Below are 22235 nucleotides of genomic sequence, written 5' to 3' on the forward strand. Positions count from 1 at the left end.
ATAACTCCATTTAATAATGGGATGGGAAAGCGTAGTGTTTTAATGCAGAAACACACACGGGGGCACATGCACAGAGGTTCACAAACACATAAGCCTAATCAATCAGACTGAAGGACTACAGTGACATGTAAACATACCAAGCAGCTCCCTCTTTTTCTTTCACTGTGGACACAGGGAACTATTCACCCGTTTCCCCTTCTTTTCCCTCTTCCTCGATCTGTTGGTTGTCCTCAGTCAGACTCAGCTCTGTGGAGCCCTTGACGCTGCACTCATTCAACCCCATTCACCTTCTTTCCACCATTCCCATAATCATCTTTAAAGTTATGATGTCAGCACTTGCATGCATGCAGGACTGTGTAGACAAAGACACACCTATGCACACACTTGTGGGTTTGAATGGTGGTTTTGCACAGGGGATCACAAACATCTATAATATAAAATTATTTTTTCACATGCACGTGTGGGTTATTTTACATTTCGGCTACAATTCATCTTCCATCTTTACTTCTTGAACAGTTAGAGTGGATTTACAAGCTGGGTTTACTTTGCCTTCGTAGTGTTTATGTTACATCCATTTACCATAAAAAAAACTCCCTTGGAAGGCTTGCTTTTCTTCCCCGGGCTTCCTCTTTATCTGACTTTTACTATTCACAAAGTAAAACTGATAGATCTACATTTTCACTATTTTTCCCCCAGCTGTAACTCTTCATTTGTCTTTTCCAGTTTAAATAACACTGCCTATCTGAGTCTAACTCAAATAGCTGCAGTTCATCTGGTAGTTATCTTTACTCAGTCAGTGTCATTATTCTCTTCATACTCTATTGTTCTTGATCATTAAAAGTCTGGACTGCATTAAGGCATGCAGGTAAAGATTTATTTTTTTATGTCCTGAATAGCTTGCTGCAAGCATCCTGTTAGCAAAAATTGAGCTAATGGGTTCCTTTTGACCCTCCCAACTCCTCCCACTCTCTGTGCATTGTGCATACACCCTCCCTTTTGCCTTCAAGTATCAATCAAGCACACCACTGCCTACACAATTCAGTTTAATTACATTTTGCCTGCAGCACTAGAAACTAGCTCTAACTGCATTCCTTGAACCTGCCCTCGGGCTGACAGCTGTTTCATGGTAATTTCAAGAGACAAATCATTTAGAAAAATGTACCATGTACACCTAATACAAACTTAAAAGTGTAATCTAAACAAGATTTTGAACCATGGCCCCTCTGCAGGACTTTGAGATGGGCAATCATGTGAGTTTATAGCTCAGGAGGTAGATTGGGTCGTTTAGGTCGACGGTTCGATTTCCTGCTCCTTCAGTCTGCAAGTAGAAGTGGCCTTGGGCAAGATACTGAACCCCAATTTTCTTCTGTTGCATAAATTGGAGTGTGAGTGTGAATGTAATACAAGGCTATTAGGCATAGAATAAAGTGCTGTATGAATGTGTGTGTGTGACTGGGTGAATGAGGCTTGTAGTAAAAAGTGCTTTATAGGTACCAGTTTGTGCATAACATACAAAATAAATTAAAAAAACACAGACATACAAGCGAGACAGTTTGACAGGTTGTAAATACTATGCAGTTATTCATTTTCAAATAAATAGTTGTGATAATGGATTAGATATCATGAGATTATACTTCTCATACATTGGAGAAAATGCACTATTTTTGCCAAATTTTGATTGAAATCACCCAATCCATGCTAAGATGATTTGCAAAACCAACAAGCAAACAAGAAATGTAAACTTTGGTGGTGACTTCAGGGTTCAAGCAAAGTTGCAATTTATCAGCTGGTAATGGATGAGCAAAGTTTTGTGGGGAAGCAAATATTCAGACATTTTAATAGGCATGGACCTGATAATGGTGCAAAGAGAGGAGTCAGAGGTATGGCAAAGTTAGGGTGACACATTCTCTTGCATCCGTTACTTGTTGCGATGATTCAGTTTCGACCAAAGTTGTGGATGGAAAGAGGTATTCACCGGGAAGTCCTGCTAAACAGAGCACAGACTTAAAAGACTATAGGATAAATAATCAAACATAACAATCAGTTCCCATTTCATTTCTATCGACAAGATCTAAAAGTTAGCCCGAGTTATAGCTGTAGCCAACCTATTGTTTTTAGCGTGGTCCCGCATGAATGCAAACCAATCAAAAGGCAGAAATCATCATAAGGGCTTTTCATTATCATTATCATTCTAGTAAACGCAGCAAACATAATGTAGCACCAAGGCCGCCTTGACCCACTGCATGCATCCACAGATCATGTCCAGATTCAGTGGGGAGTCGGCTGACATTGAGAAAGTGGAAGAAATGTGGAGAGCAAAAAAACACCTTGACACTGCCAGTTTATGCCAGAGCCCCCTGAAGAGCACAGAGTGCTATTCACCACATCTGCATCTCCATCTGCATACCCACTTCTCACACTTACGCTACTGTAAACAAACTTCCATTTGTACGGAAACATGTGCTGCACTCCTCGCTCATGTACACGCTGCGTGTACACACCAACCCACAACCATCACGTTGTGCTTACAGTCTGTTTTTTCTGGACCATCACGTCCGAGGCTCCTCTGGCACAGTTCTCCTCTGTCTTCCACTGTGATGTCACAGATCTATTCATTTTTCTAAACGCTGACAGATAGTTTCCTCTCTGCTAATTTGCCATCCTTTCCCCACTTAATCTCTCTAATTCTTTTTCCTCATGGTGTCTCTTATTTTTTGCCTAGGTTGCAGATGTCTGCCATTCCGCTGTGTTCTATCCATCTTTTATGCTTGAATTACAGTCAATCTAGTTTTTCCTGTTCCCAAACATTTGGTTTCCCACAGAGGAGATGTAGGTTTAGGCAGGATGGATAGTGTTTGCAAAGGAGAGTGGAAAGGAGGGAAGAAAATACTCGAGCCAGAGAGCTTTCAGAGTTGATTTTTGATTTTTTTTTTCTGATTGCAGCTGAAACATCACAAATAAAACAATTTGAAAACATCTTCATGCTGTGTTATGACCACAAAAGCACTGCCCTTTGTCCTTTGCTTTGGTGATTGTCACAGGCTTCTTTTCGTTTCCTCTCTTTTGCGTCTCTTCCCTACCTGATTCTTTTCTGGTCTCTTGTCTTTTCTGTCGATATGCTTGGATGTTTATCCTTCGCTTATCTAAGCCTTTTGTGTGTTTGCTGTGCACACAGATAATCCATCAATGGCGTCGTGCAGTAGGGGGACTTGAACAGACCAATAAAGTGAGCACCCACCAGAAGAGAGAAAAAGATGAATAAAAACAAGTTTGAATTTTAGATGGAAAAATTTATATGCAGCTTCCGCTGAAGAGCTCACTTCTCAGGTCCCCTATAGGCTTACTGTAAATATTGATATTGCACACATGCTCTAATTTTGGAGCGTCCTTGTTTTTTTTGTTTTGTTTTATTTTTCCCACAAAACCTGTTACTGATATTATCCTTCACACTGTAAATTGACAGAGCAGTGCTCAAATCTATGAGTGCTGAATTATCTCTCCGTTAAGAAGATTTACATACACACATCAGGCATCAAAGCTTTCTTTCACAAGTTTCCTTTTATTAAGTGTGCTGTAATATTTTATAATATTTTTGTGGGAAGAGAGAGTGTCTGCCTGGAATTCTTGTGGCAGGAAAGTTTGGAGTGAATGATGACAGCTTCCCTCCATAAATTGCAGAAGCATGGCCATCTGTGAAATGTTGCTGGACTCAAAATATGAACAGAAAGACCTGCATTTCAATCAAAGCAGCGTTTTTGGGTTTTTTTTAGAGGAGATTTTGTCAGGTGGCATGTCCGGTCAATATGAACAGCAGATCAGGAAAAAGCTAAGTCAGCATTTATTAATCTCCTCGAAATGCCTGGACTGGGCAGACCCCGATCCTTCTGATGGCTCAGGACTCACATTCCTCATGCACACATTTAACCGGTAGATTTTTGTTCCTGTCTGTATTTTTTTTCACAGTTTCTCTTTCTTCACTTCATAACACAGCTGACAATTTACAGTGCTACTGGGTATAGGAATCAGGTACTAAAAATACTGGTTTCTGCCGTTACTTCAATTCCAGTGTTGAGAAAACAACAGTTTACAGATGAAAGACGCAAAAAGTTTTTGAAAGTGCTCTGTAACTATGTGACATAAATCGAGACAATTATAAACAGACATTAGACTATACCTGGGATATATGATTCTTACACTGTAATATAAAATAAAGGTCTGAAACGTCTGAAATGTCATGTATTTTTCACATTCTGTAAAATTATCAACGCGCTTCTGCACCTACATTTGCAGAGCAGTGAGGATCAGGAACAACAACGGCAGTGCTTGGTGAAACTTCTTGTGTGCTATCAACTTAATGACTTTGCTGTGTGCTCCATCTGTATGTGTGAGGCCAGTGGCTTAGATCTGTCTTCACAAGCTTCTATAAATATCCAGCTTGGCAGGGAGAATTGCAGGTCTGCCATTCAGCTTATTCATCTATGTCTTAGACAGATATTAGAATGTCAAAGCTCACAGATAATAGCTCTATTTCTTCCATGAAAAGTGGTTGTAACTATCATAGTGTGACCAGATGCAGAGCTCCCTACATAATGTGACAGATTAATTCACCCCTGCGTTAATGTGTTCTTTCACAGAACAGATTATGTCATGGACAGTTTTTGAAATTAATATGAACTAAACAAAACATATTAGAAATGTTTTCACTCTCTATCAGCAGGACATTTGTTTGCAGAGATTATCTTGTAGCTGAAAGACCACAAACCTGATCTCAACAGTAACATAATGTCCTGCCAGAGTGCTTCATCAATATCCTCTTTCCACACTGATCTCCTAGCTGCAGTTCCATCACTGAAGATATTTGAAGGGCTCATAGAAAAACGATTACTTTATCATTTTGTCTAGCCACCTGTGCGCTTACTTTGAAAGGGACTGAAATTACAAAAGTGCAAAGGAAGTGTTGAAATTAATTAGTTCAGTTTTATTTATATACATTACACCTTGAGACAATATCAGTCATCTTCATGTGGATTATTCAGGCTTTGCCTCGTATTTTAAGGTAACCCTATAAGCAGGTACTTGGTGACTGTGGGAAAGAAGAACTACCATTTAACAGGAAGAGACTTCAAGCAGAGCCAGGGTCAGGGAGGGGAAGAGTTAAGTTTTAAGAATTCTAAATGCAAATGCAGGGATATGAAAAATGGAATATTAATTTTAAAAAATGAAATCAGGCAAATATAAAATAAAATTATAAAAATTATAAAAACGAAACATAAGAATGCATTTTTGTTTTGTTTTGTTTTTTTTATAATCCCACCACGGGATCCACTTTGATCCATTTCAGGTGCATAAATCCCCACTGAGATATTTTTTTTCCAGGTGCATGAGATATTCATATCAGATATGTCTGCGCTGCTTTACTATTTGTGAATGGAAATATACTGAACGTTAAAAAAAATCTCAAAGTTCAGTGGAACTACTCTCCCAAAGAAATGTTTTGTGGTTTAGCTAGCATCAAAGAAAAACTATTTCTGGATGGGATGTTTCCCTTGATGCTCATTTATGTAACTGCTGCAGTGAACACCACACATTGATTTCACTTCCATTGTATTGGTGTGCAGGCAGAAAGGCCAGTCAAAACAATTCATATAGTTTCTTTACCACTCGGTTTGTGAGGGGAAAAAAAAAGTTTGTTAAATGACTTCTTTTTCACCTCTGCAGTTCTGTTAAATTAGTTATGAGGATTTCAAAGGACTGTTGTTTTCATGTTTCTGGCATTCTTCTGGAAAGGAGCTCTGAGAGCAGTAACAGCAAAGCGGCCTTTAATAGAAGTAAAACTGCACGTCGATGGCAAAGACGTCTCCCTCGGCATCTTTTCTGGTAATTTTAGACTCAGAGAAGATAAATCTCAAATTCTTCGTTTGTCTCTGTTATTTGTGGTTCATCTGACAGTTAACAATTCCCTCAGATGTTTTTTTAACTTTTCTTCGCCAACTTTGTCAAACCAGGTGTTGTTCTGTGATATGCGCTTCTTAAGCAAAGGCACGGGTGGATTCAGGCTATTCTGCAGGAAGAGAAATGGCCCTGCTGTACTTGCTGTCCTTCTGAGCAAAGATCGCTTAAGCCTCATCTCTTTGTCTTTTGAGGTTGAGGGTAGCTGTGTTTGTGGTCTGTAACAGGTGTGGGAGATAAAGCCAAACACATTGGCCAAACACCCCATTAAGCAATTGCCTCAGTGCAGAATTTTGTTATTTTCCAACACCTATGTTCAAATTAAGAGCAGCCAGAGAAGATTCACTAAAAGGTCTTTGCAGAAGAGACACTATCTCAGAGGAAAACAGCTGTCATTTTTATTTTTGGCGCAATCGTAGGAGCTGGAAATAAGCCCAAACATGTGGGAGAACATCCAGTTAAAAATGTCAGAGGAAAGGTTTGTCACACATTGAAACATTTAAAGGTCCCCACATTCCTTTTAAACTTAAGTGCTGCCCTGCGACTGGATATAATTAACTAAAGATGTTCTACCCTGATGAGCTTCTACATTTCCAAATAAAATATTTCATACAGTGTAACTTTTTTTTCAAAGTTCTCTTGACATGACCTTAAAAAGAAACAAAAGTCTGAGCAAACTTACTCCCAGTCGAGCTAATTTAATTATACGGCTAATGTCCATCCTTACAATTCCCTCAGTTTTCCTGTGGCCATCCGTTGTGATGTATGGCTGTTAAAAAAAATAAAGTGGACTGTGGATTACATTTGGGACAAAATGTCCTCTAAGACCAGATTTGAGACATTCCCAGGGAGCTTAAAGTCCCACCTTGTCAGCAGCAGGATGAAATGGTTTGGCTGAGGGATGGTTCGTTTGTAAACCTGGATGCAGCACTGGGGGAAATGGCCAGGTTTTCTGACATCATGGGACAATCCAGACTCTGCTGGACAGCAATCAGTGGATTTGGGGTTGAAAGTCACTCATTAGTGCACCATGCTATCTGTGCCTAGATCTGTGTGTGTGTGTGTGTGTGTTTGTATGTGTGCATAAGGGCCACAGAATTGGAACGATATAATATTTGCAAAATGTCGTATCACTATAGTTTGTCCTGTTAACTTCAGCTTTTGGGGGGAAAGTAAGGGGAAGCTGCAATTTACATGTCAAAATAAATTTGGGAAGATCACTTTGCCACTTTGGACTCGATTTATTTCATTTAAAGTTGCGCATTAAAGTGGCTGCCAGTATGAATTTGTGAATTCGCTCATTGTGTACACCTTGGAGTGTTTGAGTGCAGGCCAACATAATTTTCTTAGCAACACGCGTGAGAGTGTGTGAGAGCGAGAGAGCCTTGAGATCCAAATTGAAAGACGGCATTTAAGCACCTTTGTTTTGTTTTTGTGCTCCAGCCTTGTGTTTGTGTGCCAAAGGTGGGACCTGAGGTTGGCTCAGCTGAGTCAGCCATTCGGCATTCCTAGTTGGGTGGAACTTCGGCCCTTGTCCTTGAGCAACAAATCAGATTGAAGGGAAGAGGACAGGAGAGAGCTTTGAATAAAAACACCAGCAGCATGTATCAATGACTACACAAGCAATAAATCACTACAGGGCGGGGTGGTACCTCTCCATCTTAACCATCTCTCTCTCTGTATCACAAACACGCCTGAACACAGGAGTGTGTGTTTGTGTCTCTTTCTCCAGCGCTCACTTTCTCTGGTTGTGTTTTGAAACAATATTAACAAAGCTGGACGGTATGCAGTGATGCTTACATTCATGCTCTTATGCATGTTATTATATCAAATGTGTGCATGTGGTTGTGCATTTTGTGTGTTTCTTTGTCAGTAACTGTTTTTTAGAGTGTTGGATATTAATATAAATCTTGGGCCCCACGATATGTTTTGCCTCCTTGCCCTGAGAGCATTTGCGACTTCAGGTGATTAAGCTCCTTTGAATTTCTACAATTTCTTCTACACTGTCGAAGGAAGTGCGTCTCCATCTCTGCAGGCAGATGTTCTGCCGATTCATAATAACATTTTCTAGGAAACTATAACATTTGGCTATTTCAGCGCTTAGTTTTTTCTCTTTGGGAATACAAATATGTCTCTAGCACATTGTGTTGTTTGCTATGATTTATGTTTTGACGGCAGTATTGTTGTGAGACCAGACAGAACAAATGTGAGAGTGGGCGGTTCGTCTGAGCCTCAGCTGACATGTGGGGACTCTTGACATGGCTCAACTGTTGGGTTGGGAAGGAAATGGAGCTGAGGGTGTCTGGGAAGCTGGATTTAGAGCTATAATTAACAGCTGAATATTCTCTTTTATAATATCAGCAGGTATCTGTTCTGGACTGCTTACTTGTAATATTATATAAAGGAATTCTGCATGTAAAGACTGATGGTTGTGTCTGCCAGTGACTCACAGTGATTGAGTGGACACCATACTTCAGTGCAATGCTATGGATGACAAAACAGGTCCCTTCCCCTCTCTCTCTCTCTCTCTCTCTCCCTCGCGCTCCCTCTCTCTTGCACCACTCCTGGTTGCAGGCTCCACCCTCAGTCCTGGCGGACAAGCTGGTTGACCTAGGAGGAGGAGGAGATAGCTGTGGAGGGAAGAGGGGGGAGGTAGGAACGGACGGAGATCAAATTCATTTCTGCTAGTGAAGGCACAGCAGATTGCAAAAGCATAACCTGACGCAAATGGACCCAGGGCACGCATGGCTATCAAATGGATTACTTTAATAAAATGAACTACAAATGAACTACAACACCTCAAGGAGAGTACACTCAGCAGGCAAAGGACTAACAAAGAGCTCCCTAAAGAACTTTTTGTTAACACTGACCAACACCTGACTCTGATGAAGAGTGATTTTTATTCCTGTGCTGCCTAATTCATTCAGGATTCAGCTGAGGCTAAAAGGAGAGACATGGATTGAGAAGAATTAATTTGGGTAAAATTAAGCGACATATAAAAGAAATGCACCACTGAAGTAGAACAAGTAAGTACCTTATTGAGTCCATAATGACTGCTGGATTTGATGGCTAAACATATACTTATTATGTTAAATGTACAATTATTTTAATTATTTAAATCATTATTCAACATTGTCTGAAAAACTTTCCAGCAGGGCCTTAAATTTAATCTCATTGTATTCCTCCAATTTGTTTACAACCCAATCGAGGTCATGCCTTTGTGTGGCTACAGTATCTCATTTATGCTCAAAACTCAAGTATGCCATCAAAGCCCAGTGTGCAGAATTTTAATAAACAGGCTGAGCTTTATCAGTTTCTTTTATATTTGTATTTAGAATCATGCTTCCTCATTAATAATAATAATAATACAATAATCTAATAATATTACTTTCATGTTTGTAGACAGTGAAAATATATTTTATTATATTTATTTTACATATTTTATTTAACAAGAAAAGGAACAAAACACACATCTTATATTTTGGAAACAGTACAACTGTTTGAAAAAGTGCTCTGGTGACTGTAAATCAAAGTAGTAAATTATTGGGTTGATTAAACAAAATTGTTCCAAATGATGGAACGCCGCAATTAAATTAGGCTAATTTTCTAAATAACAGAAATAAAAAATGTGAATAAATCATTCTAACCTAATTGTTTCCCAGAGCTACTTTCAGGATGTCATTTCTCTTAACATAAAGCATGTATGTTATTGTGCTTGATTAGATGTAAGTCATTGCAGAGCTTAATTGAAAATGGATGTGGTCCTGTTTTTCCACAGATTACAGAAGCTCGGGGGAACTGTCACGATGTTAATGTTATCTGTTGTTGCCTGTAACGTAAATGAGCTGTAACAGTGATGGCTTTTAATGCTCTGTCCCACAGTCGCAAAGACAAGAGCAAAGCCAACAGAAAAGGACACACGTGAGAATGCTTACCATGCACTGACAACAAGGTAAGAGACGTGCCCTGCGCATGTTTTTTTTTAAAGGAAACTCAAAGGGCTTTAGACAAACAAAAGATTTGTTTTCCCAGGCTGTGAGTGGACGGCATGCATGCGTCTGTATATTCAAGTGTCATTGATTTATTGTCTGACACAACTTATTATCACAATGGTAAATTTCCTCCTAACAGTGAAGAAATAATCAAAAATTGTGTTTAAGTTAAATCAAAAACAGATCCCATACTTAAAAATGAACAACAACAACAAAAGCCAAACTTTCTTGTCTGTCAGTTAAATCAAATAATGCTTTTTGGCAGACGTGTTTTTTGTGGAAGCTCTTTGTCTCAACCAAAGTCATTGAAAAAGGTTTTTTCCACCATAAATCGCAAAGTTTTCTTCTTTTTTCTCCCTCACACAAACTATTATGGAGGAATAATAACTTCCTTGATTGCAGCCTCCATCAGGAAAAAATCATCATCACGGTTATTTTAACAGTCAATTTACTTTGGTCTCTAACAGGGAATCATTTACTTGCGTTCATTTCATCATGTGCTGCAGCTCTGACCAAATCAACTCCAGGCCTGTTTTAGCTGATGTGGTAACACTGCAGCCCACTTTCCAATCTTTGGGGGGAATACTCTGAATATTTTATCAGCTATATGTGATGTGAAAAAAGGTCCCATTTTGAATGGTTCACTTGTTGGTGGTGTGCTAGTTAATGATACATAACAAGAAAAACAGCCAGTGGTCTAATGAACGGGGTTTATCAGTAACGATAAGAGGACTTGGACCTTCTGCATGAGTTCTGTCTACTGACCTGACCTGACCTGATCTGATCTGATCTGATACAATATGACTGTAATCTAAGCAATGACTGAATCGCTGTGTATAATGAGGTGTGGCCCTGCATAATTATCATTTATTTGGCTGTTTGGGGTTGAAGACAGTAAAAGAATAATTTGTATTATTGCTCATATGAGCTGCAGCTGGAGAGCGAACCTGAGTGACATGTACTCAAATAGAGAACCGTGAATGTGATTTTTAATGAGTACAGCAGGTTCCTCCACAAACTGAAATGCATAAATATACACAAACTATCTAGCTGTCATTGACCCGACTCATTCAGGAGGTGAATCAATGCCGCAGCGAGGGTGCAAGCGGGGATCTAATTTACAGATTTGTGGGGCTTAAAGAGAAAAACGTGGCCGTGGCTGCCTTATCATGCAGATGAAATGCCACGCAGCCCGGTCTGTGACCCCACATGATTCATTTGTGTCGTGCATGAATCACATTGAGGAAAAACAGCGGAAAACCAAAGGTAAATATATAACACGCTGTCATCTAATGCTTGCTTTATTAGTTTCAGTTGACTTGAATTCAGATTGGGCCAGACCTTTTTAATCCTGTTTCCTGCTGCCAAAGTCAATTAATGGGGACGGTGATTAAAATGAAGCAAAAACAAAAAAACATGTCACAGCCAGTTTCCTCTGCAGGAGAAGCGGCTTCCTCTTTTGTCTGTGATCACAGGTGGTGGAATGGTTAGGAGGGAATCAGAATCAGAGAAATGGAGTGGGTGGATGAAAGTGTAGCGAAAATAACAGGTAACGGATGGAAAAAGTAGAAGAGAAGGAAGACTGAGTAGAAGGAGAAATTAGCCACAGATCGTCTGGGCGGCTGGTAATGAGAACAAAGAGGTCCTCATTAATCAGACTCGGTCAATGTTGAACATATCGTAGTTTGTGAAAGGGAATGACCAAAACACGTGTGAACAATTGGAAATGATGACACGGATGTTGAAAGATGTGAGTGGATGCTATCTATAATGGTTTTTGTGCACTTTAACTACATGTTCCTTTCTTCCCTGAGGCTCTGTGAGCATGAACCCCGTGCCTATGACAGCAGTACAGCACGGAGAGGTTATGAAAATGGATGGTTGCATTCTGCTTTGCCTCTGGAGAGCAAAGCAAGGGAGGGATAGACTCCATCATCAATCAGAGAGAAAGCATACTTTACTAGAAGTACTGTCTACAGTCTATCAAGCACACAAAGAATAATTTGTACTTGTGTTAAGTCAGTCAGACAGATGGAAATAATGGGGTCTGCTTGGAATATATTAAACTGCACCCAGCAATGTTCTGCAGACATTATTTACCTTCATCGTGCAGCTTCAGTTTGAGAAATTTCATGATATGACAAAGAGCACTCCTGGCACAGGTTTCAGGCTATGCATGGGTCTCCTGTAGATGAGCTTGAGCAATCGGAAGACAGTTCACTGAGATTTCTTGGATACACATGCAATGCAAATGAGCATTCAGCATATTTTCTTATCCGGGAGTTTAGGTAAACAAGGGATTCAGATTTTCTCAGAACAATGTCATAAATTTGAAGATAAAAATCTGCTATGAAGAAAGAAATGCAGCACGTACTCATCAGTGGTCATCTACAGACAGATGGACCTTAACAGCTGCTCCTGCTTAGCAGTTTTCAATGCTTTTATTTGACTTTCTTGAGTACCTGGAGTAAAGCTTTAATTAAGCTTTACTCCAGGTATTGTAACAACTCCATTGCACCTTATCTGCACCGAGGCATACTTGAAAACAGACTGAACATCAAAAACGAATCACATGGAAATATATATATAATGAAATTAGGTTGGGGGTGCAGCCGCACAAAGAACCTTCTCATGAATTATACTGTAATTACAGAGAGGGGCACAAGGCTCCTCAGAACCAACAAAAAGAAGCCCAGAGAAAAAGGGCCCTGTTGTCTACACCCTTAATTAACAAAGATGAAAAAAACAACTGTTATTGCTACGTCTGATCCTCTCCTCTACCGACCTTCCCACTAATACAACCCTTTAAATATAGAGGAATGTTAATAAAAAAAAAGAAAATGATTGATTTAGTTTGGACATTTATGGCAGTCTTGTGTTTGCCTCGTGTGGCGGCAGGGATTCACTCAAATCATGAGAGCAGTTTTCTGTTTTCTGAGGAATGATCCCACTGAGATACTCTTCTTTTCACCCACAGCTGTACATTTGTGCTGGGAAGAGAAGTCAACCAGGCCAGGCCTGTCATGCATTCATCTGATTACATTCCTCTGGCAAAGCCAGCATGTAAAGCTTGACAGTATGTTCGGCCGTCCTTACACACCCAGGAGTGCGTCCACTGTTACTAACTGGTCATTAGGTGGTAGCGTAATAGTGAGAACAACCTTGTTATGTATCGTCACATTCAATTGCTCAATATTCTCACGTTTTCCTTCTGATCAGGTAGAAATGGAAGCTCTCTTATCACCCATTCAGTGGCACATTTAGATATACGACCACTCCACAGCATATTAGTCAAAATATTACATCAACACGGTGTCAATCATCACTCACAGCGAAATAACTAAAAGTGCACATCTCTCCTTGGAGCTATGTTTTGCCACTCCTCTAGTCTCATCCAATCGCCCTCCCTCAAAAATCAATTCTTTTACCTTTTCTGGGCAGTTTTTTTCTCCTTTCTCCTCACCGCCTGTATCGCTACTCTCCACCACCGCCCACCCCCCCTTCTCAGACGCTACTCTACATGCAGTTTATTTGACCAAGGCTGCCCTCTACATCCCATGACTCTGTTTCTTAAATTGTCATCTAATTCCTATCAACTTTCTGTTCTTTTCAGCCATTTATTTATAAGCAAAGAAAAATAAACGTAAAATTAATTTAGATTGGGAGAGAGAGAGAAGAGAAAAGAACGCCTGGATGCATGAGAGAAAATCTGGAGAGAGGGGAACAAAAACAGGGGGAAACAGGAATGTACAAGGGTAAGCATGGGATGAGAATGATTATGAGAGGGGACGTGAAGGAATAAGGGTGGTGGGATAGGAGGCAAAGCTGTCAAATCAACCTTGAGAAAGAATTAGAAAGAAAATAAACCAAACTGGACTTGCGTCAGATCGAATGGGAAGCTTTGGGAGAGGGACAAACAGACAGGAGAATTATTAAAATCTGAGACATAATTACACTTGCATGATTGGCAGAGTGTCTGGCTCTCATTACTTTGAGTTGAATGTGATGAGGTTACCCAACAGGAGCTATTTGTGGTACATGATGTGAAACTGTTACTGATGATCCAACAACAAAGAGTTCCTGTGATTTATATCTGCATCAGCTTATGTGAGAAGTCTGTGTGTGCTTTGCTTTGGATTCTCAGCAGTACTGTGAGGAACAGTGCATTTTTAGGCAACTGCAGGAAATGCAATAAGATGCACAGATGTAATAATTCAGTGCAATTTCATTGTCTGTTGATAATAATCTGGACTTGGCCAAAATCCACTAGTGGACAGTCATACAGCCCTGCAGCAGATTGACTCCTGCAGACTGTGTTTGTGCAGAGCATCATTTATACAAACTATAAACAATAGATTTTATTGGCTTTCCCAAATTAACACTTTGTTTGTCTTCCAGGAATGGAAAGCATCAGTTTGGAAACGGACTGGGATAGGTTAGGCCTCTCCGCTCTGGGCCCCACAGGAAGAAACAACTTCTCTTCCTCGTTTATTTCTGAACTGAACTCATTCAACACGTCTCACAGTGGGGGATCCTTCTTTGGCATCTTTGCCGAGAATGGCTCCAATAGCACACCTCGCACCCTTCCCCAGCCCAGGGTGAGGGATATCGGCTTGGCCCGGGCTGAGATTGCAGTGCTTGCGGTGGTGCTGGCTCTTACCACCTTGGGGAACAGCTTTGTGTTGTGGGTGCTTCTGAGGCGGAGGAAGCACAACGCGCCGATGCACATATTCATGGTCAACCTGTGTGTGGCTGACCTGGTGGTGGCTTTCTTTCAGGTCAGTACAGGGGTTTCTTTGAGGCATTATAGCAACATGAATATACATAGATCACAGCAGTGGATGAAACAAACATTTACAAAATGGTCTCAGTTTGTTAAAGGCCTGTTTTGTTTTGTTTTTGCCATAAGTAAAACATGTTTATTTCTTTTTGAGTCTTTATTCAAGTCTAAATATTTCATCTTTACTAACAATTTTTGTCACACTGAAAACTTGCTCATCTTAATATTGATTTTTATCTTCCATGGGAATTTCTTTTTCACTTAACTGTGTTAAACTATGTAATTGTGAGTTATATACTGTCTGGATCTGTTACAGCTGTATACACTGTTCCACAAAAATACCTATAATATAAATACTGTGCATTTCTTTTTTACTTTGCCTCCAGACCTTCAAACTTTCCTGTAATTTTTAAAGTGGTCATGAGCAATAGTTATCCAGCATTTCTTTGGCCGTTGGAGGCTTTTTCAGTTATTTCAGTCCAGTCCTTGTACCTGACCTTTTTAAAAGGAATGTGGTAATTAAATTTTTTTTTTTTTTAAAAAAAGACTATTTATAAGCAAATATTAGAAAAAACAGCAGAAAATAAGTTCAGATCTTTACTATGCAAATTTTATATTTTTAACCCTTTACAGTCTTGCTCTCAAAAGTAGCGTTCCACTGAGACCATGCTGTTGAAGGCCTCTGATGGAGGAATTGTTCTGTAATCATTTTTGCCTGATTTCAGTGAAGCCTTTGATACCATTGACCATAAAAATCCTGCTTTATAGGCTTCATGTTTTGGCTGGTGAATTTGGCTGTGCTTTAGACTTATTTACTTCTTACTTTTCTGATAGGAACTTCTCTGTTAGAACAAACAAGTTCACCTCTAACATTTCCTCCCTAACCTGTGGGGTTAAAAAGGGATTTTGGGTCCATTTTTTTTTTCTGCATGCTTCCTCTACCTGCCATTATTCAATTTTTTAATTACATTTTTTTTTTTTATCATTTCTATGCTGATGACATTCAGCTTGATAGGTTGTCCACCCGAGTCCACAGCTTAACTCAGAAAGAATACTGACTGGCTCTCTAGTAATTACCTTGTTTTAAATGCTAACAAGACTGAGACCATAATTATAGCTCCTGCTGAATTACATTTTAAAATCAGTCAGGTTCTTGCCTCCTTCTGCCCAACTGCTCTCGCATGTGAAATCTTTGTCTCGCTCCATTTCACAGGCTGCTTGTCCGTGAAAAGTGTTTAATAAATGAACTTAAAATAAAACGTAAAAAAAATTTTAGGTCTGGAAGATAAAGATGAAACAGTAGGCCTAAAAAAATAAAAACAGTCAATAGCAGATGAACAACATCTCAAAGTTGTGTCCTTAAGAAATAAGAAAAAACAAAACAGCAAAGACGACACGTGCATCTGAGCCTTCAAATGAGCCTTTTACTGTTTGTTAAAAAGATCTCGGTGGAAAGCTGGCTGTGAAGAAGCCATTTTTAAGAAAGGCTTTTTAAGCTTCCACAGGGAGTATCTGGAATTGAACCAGAGACCTCTTGAGCTGCAATCAAATGCTCTACCACTAAGCTATACCCCCACAATGATAAAGGCATCTGGCCCTTCAGTTGATTCATATACTATACTGCCAAAGCCTAATCAGAGATGGTCTCAGTGGAAGTTATTCTTAAGGAAGGGAAACAGAAAGAAAAGGATGGTGTGTGCCAAACTACACAAGAACTGAACCGAAAATCAGTGGCAACAGGACGAATGAAGGACAAATCCATATTTTAAAATTTTAGTTCAAAATGTCAATATGTACTGTTGGAGGAGGTCAGGAGAGAAGCACAACAGCGAGTGTCTGCAGCCATCTGAACAACATGTCGGAGCTTTTGTGGAGATCTTGTCATAATTGATGGAATTATGAACACAGAAAAGTACCATCAGATTTTTTTCAATACCGCCATGGAAGCACACTGTCAGTGCATACGTAGGTAGAAAAACAGCCAATGAGAAACTATCCTGGAGCCTGGAGAACTATTCCTGTAGACTACTTAAAGAATTTACAAGAAAGTTTCACTAAGAGACCTCAGTCTGTGTTGAAGAATAAAGTTGGTCATACCAAATATTGACTTTCAAACTTGTAATAACTGTACAAACTGTCTGCCTTATAGTGTACTTTAATGTCTGTTTTCAGATGCTTTAAAAAACCCACTGCAGTGAGTGAGGGCTCTGTCAGGGCTTTTCACAGTAATGAAATGCATCTGTATTTCTTTCTGAAGTCTCTGCTGCTTTCCTACCCAGTTGGCTTCTCGGTGACTCAGCTGCACAAATTTCTTAAAATGGCAGTCAAATATATATATGTATATAAAAGATCAGCTTTTCCCAGTCCAGCTGTGCAATGCAATTATAAACATCATTCAAACAGGATAAATGATTTTTTTGTTTTAGAACTACTTTCGTATGTAGATGACCATATCTTTGGTGTTTTTTGAGGTAAAAACAAACAAATGAAAAAACAGGCTTGCCCAGTGCCCTTGTCATGGATAGTAAAGAACATGTCATTAAGTGCCATGGTGTGGCTTACTGATGTGCTCAAGCAGTTTTCAGATAACAGTCTCGGACAAAGTGCTAAATTGGGTTTGGGCTGCACAGGCACTTCTTGTTGATACGCTGAATATATTAGAAACACTTATTTTAAAAATAACTGCTTTTTATCTGTGTGTTCAGGTTCTTCCTCAGCTAATATGGGACATTACAGAGAGGTTTCAAGGGCCGGATTTGCTATGCCGGTCCATCAAGTACTTGCAGATTGTTGGCATGTTTGCTTCCTCCTATATGATAGTTGCCATGACAGTAGACCGGCACCATGCCATCTGCTGCCCGTTGCAGGCCTACCGAGGGGGCACAGTGTCCCGCTGGAACACTCCTGTCATGGTGGCCTGGGGCCTGGCACTGATCCTCAGCATACCGCAGGTAGGAAGGGGTGAACACACAGGCAGCTTGATTTCCACAGGAGAACTCAAGATGTTTGTCTATTTTTAGCTTCAAGAGATCACTGCAGATTATCAGTGTCTGTGGGTGTGCTGACCACTTTTCCCTTGTTGTTTCTGTCAGGTGTTCATCTTCTCTCGCTCAGAAGTGGCTCCCGGTGAGTTCGAGTGCTGGGGTCACTTTGCTGAGCTGTGGGGGCTGAAAGCCTACGTCACCTGGATGACGGTAACTGTCTTCCTCCTGCCCGCCCTCATCATCACCATCTGTCAGGTAATTCTAGTTGTACTGGCTGAACTCTGCACTGTCCACAAAGGGTGTTGACTATAGGATTACATGCTCAGAGCAACATTATCCAGTAATGAGGCTTGTGGCATGAATGAAATGCTGTTTTGGTTTCAAGAGTGTATTTGGCACGCATTGTTCAATAACCTGTGGAGACTGTGGTTGGTGTTATGTCGCATCCCCAGGCAGATATGACATTCTGGGGTGCCTCCCATCAGTCCTGATCTATTTAGGGAAAGATATTTCTAGGTTCCAGCTTTTTCCCCTAATTAACACAGCACTTGGAGGTCTACTGCCGAGATGTCTGCCCAGTCTGAAAACGTCCTGCCAGGGAGAGGAATGTACCAGATCTGTGCCAAACATAGAATTCTGGACCTTTTTCCCACTATTTTGAATATCAGATTTCAAATCCAGAGGGATATTTAGAACGTTTCTGGAAGAGAGAATGATGTTATTTCTGCTGAAGGAGGTAATTTGGAAAGTTTCAAGTGTCTCGCCCGATTAAATCCCATAAACTGAATGGAAAGATGGATTAATGTGTAGCTTCAGTTGTAACAAACCTTCAGAATCAAAGTAAAAATAGTTGGAAGGATGAATCGCCTATTAGTAATGGATTTCATGTCGTTGTTTTGGTTTCTCCGGAGAATACCACAAATCATTTTGGTGCAATAAAGTTTTATGGTGCTATGTAACAGAGCGAAGGAATCGTGGCGTTAAATAATGTTACATAAAAATGTCTGACACTGGTTTATGGCCGATGGTTAAGGCCAACACATACTCTCTTTCTTTTACATTTCAAATTTCCGTTCAGTGTTGACCTAAACTGCAAACAGGACAGTCTGCAGCAAACACGAGCATCTGAATTTGCCACGTTCCCATGATAAAACGTAATCCTCGGGCCTTTTAGGTCGTGAATGATGGCATGTCTAGTTTTCCCTCTCACTGAGCTGTTGTAATTTCTCAAAATGTTCTTATATTTCAGATAAGAATCTTCCGCGAGATTCACAACAACATCTACCTGAAGTCAGAGAGGATGGTGATGGCTGAGATGAAGAAAAACGAAATCCTCTTCCGCTTTCACAGCTTTAGGAAGGAGGACGAGCGATCCAGAGAGAGGGGGAGACGGGCGTCTGGAGGAGGAGGCTGGGACGGAAGAGGAGGACAACTCTTAAAGGTTGCAAATAACAACCCCCACAATAACACACCCAACAGCCAAGTGGGAGAATGTTATGACTATGTACCACCTGATATTCAGTGTAACAGTTGCCACGGGGAACATGTGACAACAACAAGAACAACAGTGCATCAGCAAACAGTGAACGGCTCAGATTGCCAGGAGCCCTACACCAACTCTCCCCGCTGCTCCCTTGATTATGCTCCCCCTCACCGCCCCGCCACCCCACCTCCAAGTATCACTAAAGCCATGTCAAAGACGGTGAGGATGACCCTGGTCATTGTGCTGGTGTATACTATCTGCTGGTCACCTTTCTTCATTGTCCAGCTGTGGGCAGCCTGGGATCCAGACCCTCCAGACCAAGGTTAGTCATAAACATCTTAATGGATGCAACATCCACTTATGTTTCCAATCTACCCCATAAAAGAAATGAAAGCAACATCTGTGTGGTCAGGTGAATCATTTATGTTGTTTACCCCAGATGGATTGATTCTCCTTAGCTCATGTAATCTATTTAATCGCCCTAATGGAGCTAATTTACCTGTTTTGCACTTTAGAGAGCATAAAGCTAATTGAAAAGCTCCTATTTTTAACAGAAAACTCCAATCAATGCTTTTGAGCATCTTGGTGGGTCCAAATATTAGGCTATCTAACTCATTATTCTAAGTACAAGCTCCAGCTCTCAACAGAGAATATAATACAAGGTCACAAACAAGTTTGTTTTTTCCTGAGCTGAAACTAAAGACAAACACCAGAGGCCAGTAAATAACCTGTTTATGTCCCCCGTAGAGTCTGAAACAGAGCCAGATGCTGACATTTCATCAACAATGATCGGTGCCAGCAGCTGGCATGCATAGTTAAAATCATAAGCAACACATGGAACAAGCGCAAATACAAACGCACACACACGAGCACAGATGCATACACAAAGTGTACTCACATGCAGCTACAAGCATGATTAGCATACTCTCATGAAATAAAAGCCCCGATTGGCAGACAGCCCCACACTCAGCTGATTATTGTCAGCTTTATTCTAAAATCAGAACGGTCTCATTCATTGTTCTCAGCTGCTCTCAGTGTGTTTTGCCTAATGCACAATAGACTTGCTATTAGAAATGAAAAATATGAAGGAGGAAGTATGTGTGGAGTTGTTCCCCTGGGATATTTATAATCAAATTCTTGAAGTAGAATAAAAACAAAATAATGCACAGTGCTCTGCTGCTAAATATTTGCACATTTTTATGTTTGTTTCCTAAGGGGTGAGAGACTAATGTGACTTGCACTGTGATTTGTCCTTAGTTTGTCCTCATTTTAAGAGGAATGTTTCCTTCCAACGTAAAGGTTGTACATTTGAAAATGTATTTTTGGACTTGTCTTTTTGGCGGTGTGTGTCCTCTGCAGGAGTGGCCTTCACTATCCTGATGCTGCTGGCCAGTCTGAACTCGTGCACCAACCCATGGATCTACACGGCTTTCTCCAGCAGCGTGTCAAGAGAGCTGCAAAATCTGCTCCACTGTGGGTCAAGATCTGGACGACGGGGCTCCCTGCCTGACGACTCTACCACCACACACACCTCCACCACCAAGGACAGCCTGTACTGACAAAGACTGATGAGCTGGAGAGCGAGACACACAGAGACATGCTCGAAAGGCATGCATGGGTGCACACGCGCCCACTGCAAGGACGTACTTTTGCACACAACTCTGCTGATGTCACCGCCTCCAGCGCCGCAGCCTGAGAACGCACTGTGACGACCTCCACCAGATGTTTTCAGCATCAAAGGACAGCTGTCTTCTCACCAGGACTTCTATTTGTAATCACCTGTCTTACTCGCCCCAGCAGTAAGGACGGCTGTCACTGAAGATGTCAGCACCATTCATAACACAGTGTTTCGGTGGATCTGTGGGGTGAAATGGACTGGAAGGTGAGAACATTTTCACCTCAGTAGCTGTTGAACAGAACTGTGGACAGTCTCTTACTCTGCTCGGATACAGTAGAGCAGCAGGAATGCAAGGGGTGGATTGCTACATTAATGGCACGCCTAATGTATAAAGCAGCAGACAAAACTATGGGTGCAGAGAAAACCAAGCTGGAAGGAAGAGAAAAGAAGCACATGCAGACAGTACACGAGAATAAGACTGCAGGAGAACAGACAGGGGATGTCATGGATGTTACAGCAGTGGTCCCAGGAGGACTGTTGTTGAAATCTAATAACGTGATCAAACTTTGTTATTCCACAGAAAGAAAAAGGATTAGAGAAGGATGCTTGAGGCAAAGAAAGAATTCACTTCCAGGTTCCAACAATAGTGATTTGTTAGCAAGATGGGCTTGAGATTCACTCCTGAGGACGGTGCAGCAGAAGGAAAGCACCGCACAAAAAAATAAACCTGGTTTTCCTTGCTCAACTGGGACACAATTATGTGACTGTATTTTATACAAACACGCCATATGAGGCACATAAAAGAACCTTCCCGTCATGCTTTTCGGAAAGTATGAAACGAGAACACAGCACAGAAGAAACTCATGAGAAGTATTTATCAGCATTCCGTGTATCGTGATCAACGTTGTAAAGTATATTTATTGAAGAGAATGTTACATTTTGTGCTAGATAAAAGCTGAATGTTGCAATGGTCTGAGGTACAGTGTAGTTAAAAAAGAAGGAAGAAAGAAAACAAGGCGGTGTCAAACCAAAGATTGTTTTTTAAAAGCTCGACTTTAAAGTCTTATCAGTAGACATATTCCAACCTACACGTTAGCGTACATCTAGAAACAATTACTATTTAAGAAAACACTTCACATGAATATTGCAAATACTCCAAGTCCAAACCAAGTGCCTGTAATGTCAGTAGACATTTTTAGAGGGGGCCTCCCTCACTGGATTAATCTGTAAATGATGTCAGCCAAGTTATTTTTAGACAGAGCATACCTCCAGAGCAGGGATCATAGGATATGTTATATCACACCATGAGCCATGTGTTCTTTAATCTCTTTATTTATTTATTGTTGTGTAAATGAAAATGTACACACAAATATATATATATTTAATGTATACTTAGATAGTATATATGTATATTATTCCCTGTTTCTGC

At 40.5% G+C, this 22235-nt stretch overlaps 1 protein-coding gene and 1 non-coding gene across 2 annotated transcripts; one reads left to right on the forward strand and one right to left on the reverse strand.

Annotated features, from left to right (window-relative positions):
• The first annotated feature begins 5834 nt into the window (after nt 1-5834).
• On the forward strand, nt 5835-21395 carry avpr2aa (arginine vasopressin receptor 2a, duplicate a). Its single transcript, XM_085259154.1, has 7 exons — nt 5835-8975; nt 9832-9901; nt 14340-14719; nt 17427-17672; nt 17814-17960; nt 18955-19510; nt 20548-21395. The coding sequence occupies exons 3-7, from the start codon at nt 14342-14344 to the stop codon at nt 20745-20747; spliced, it is 1527 nt and encodes a 508-aa protein (XP_085115280.1). The 5' UTR covers nt 5835-8975; nt 9832-9901; nt 14340-14341; the 3' UTR covers nt 20748-21395.
• Nucleotides 16225-16296, reverse strand: trnac-gca (transfer RNA cysteine (anticodon GCA)). The gene has a single exon. It is a non-coding gene; the product is annotated as a tRNA-Cys (tRNA).
• Nucleotides 21396-22235: the final 840 nt, after the last annotated feature.

This window comes from Mchenga conophoros, linkage group LG20, assembly GCF_057382185.1.
Source record: "Mchenga conophoros isolate Kocher_MC1m ecotype Shallow Benthic linkage group LG20, M_conophoros_male_GT1.1, whole genome shotgun sequence".
NCBI classification, from domain to species: Eukaryota; Metazoa; Chordata; class Actinopteri; order Cichliformes; family Cichlidae; genus Mchenga; species Mchenga conophoros.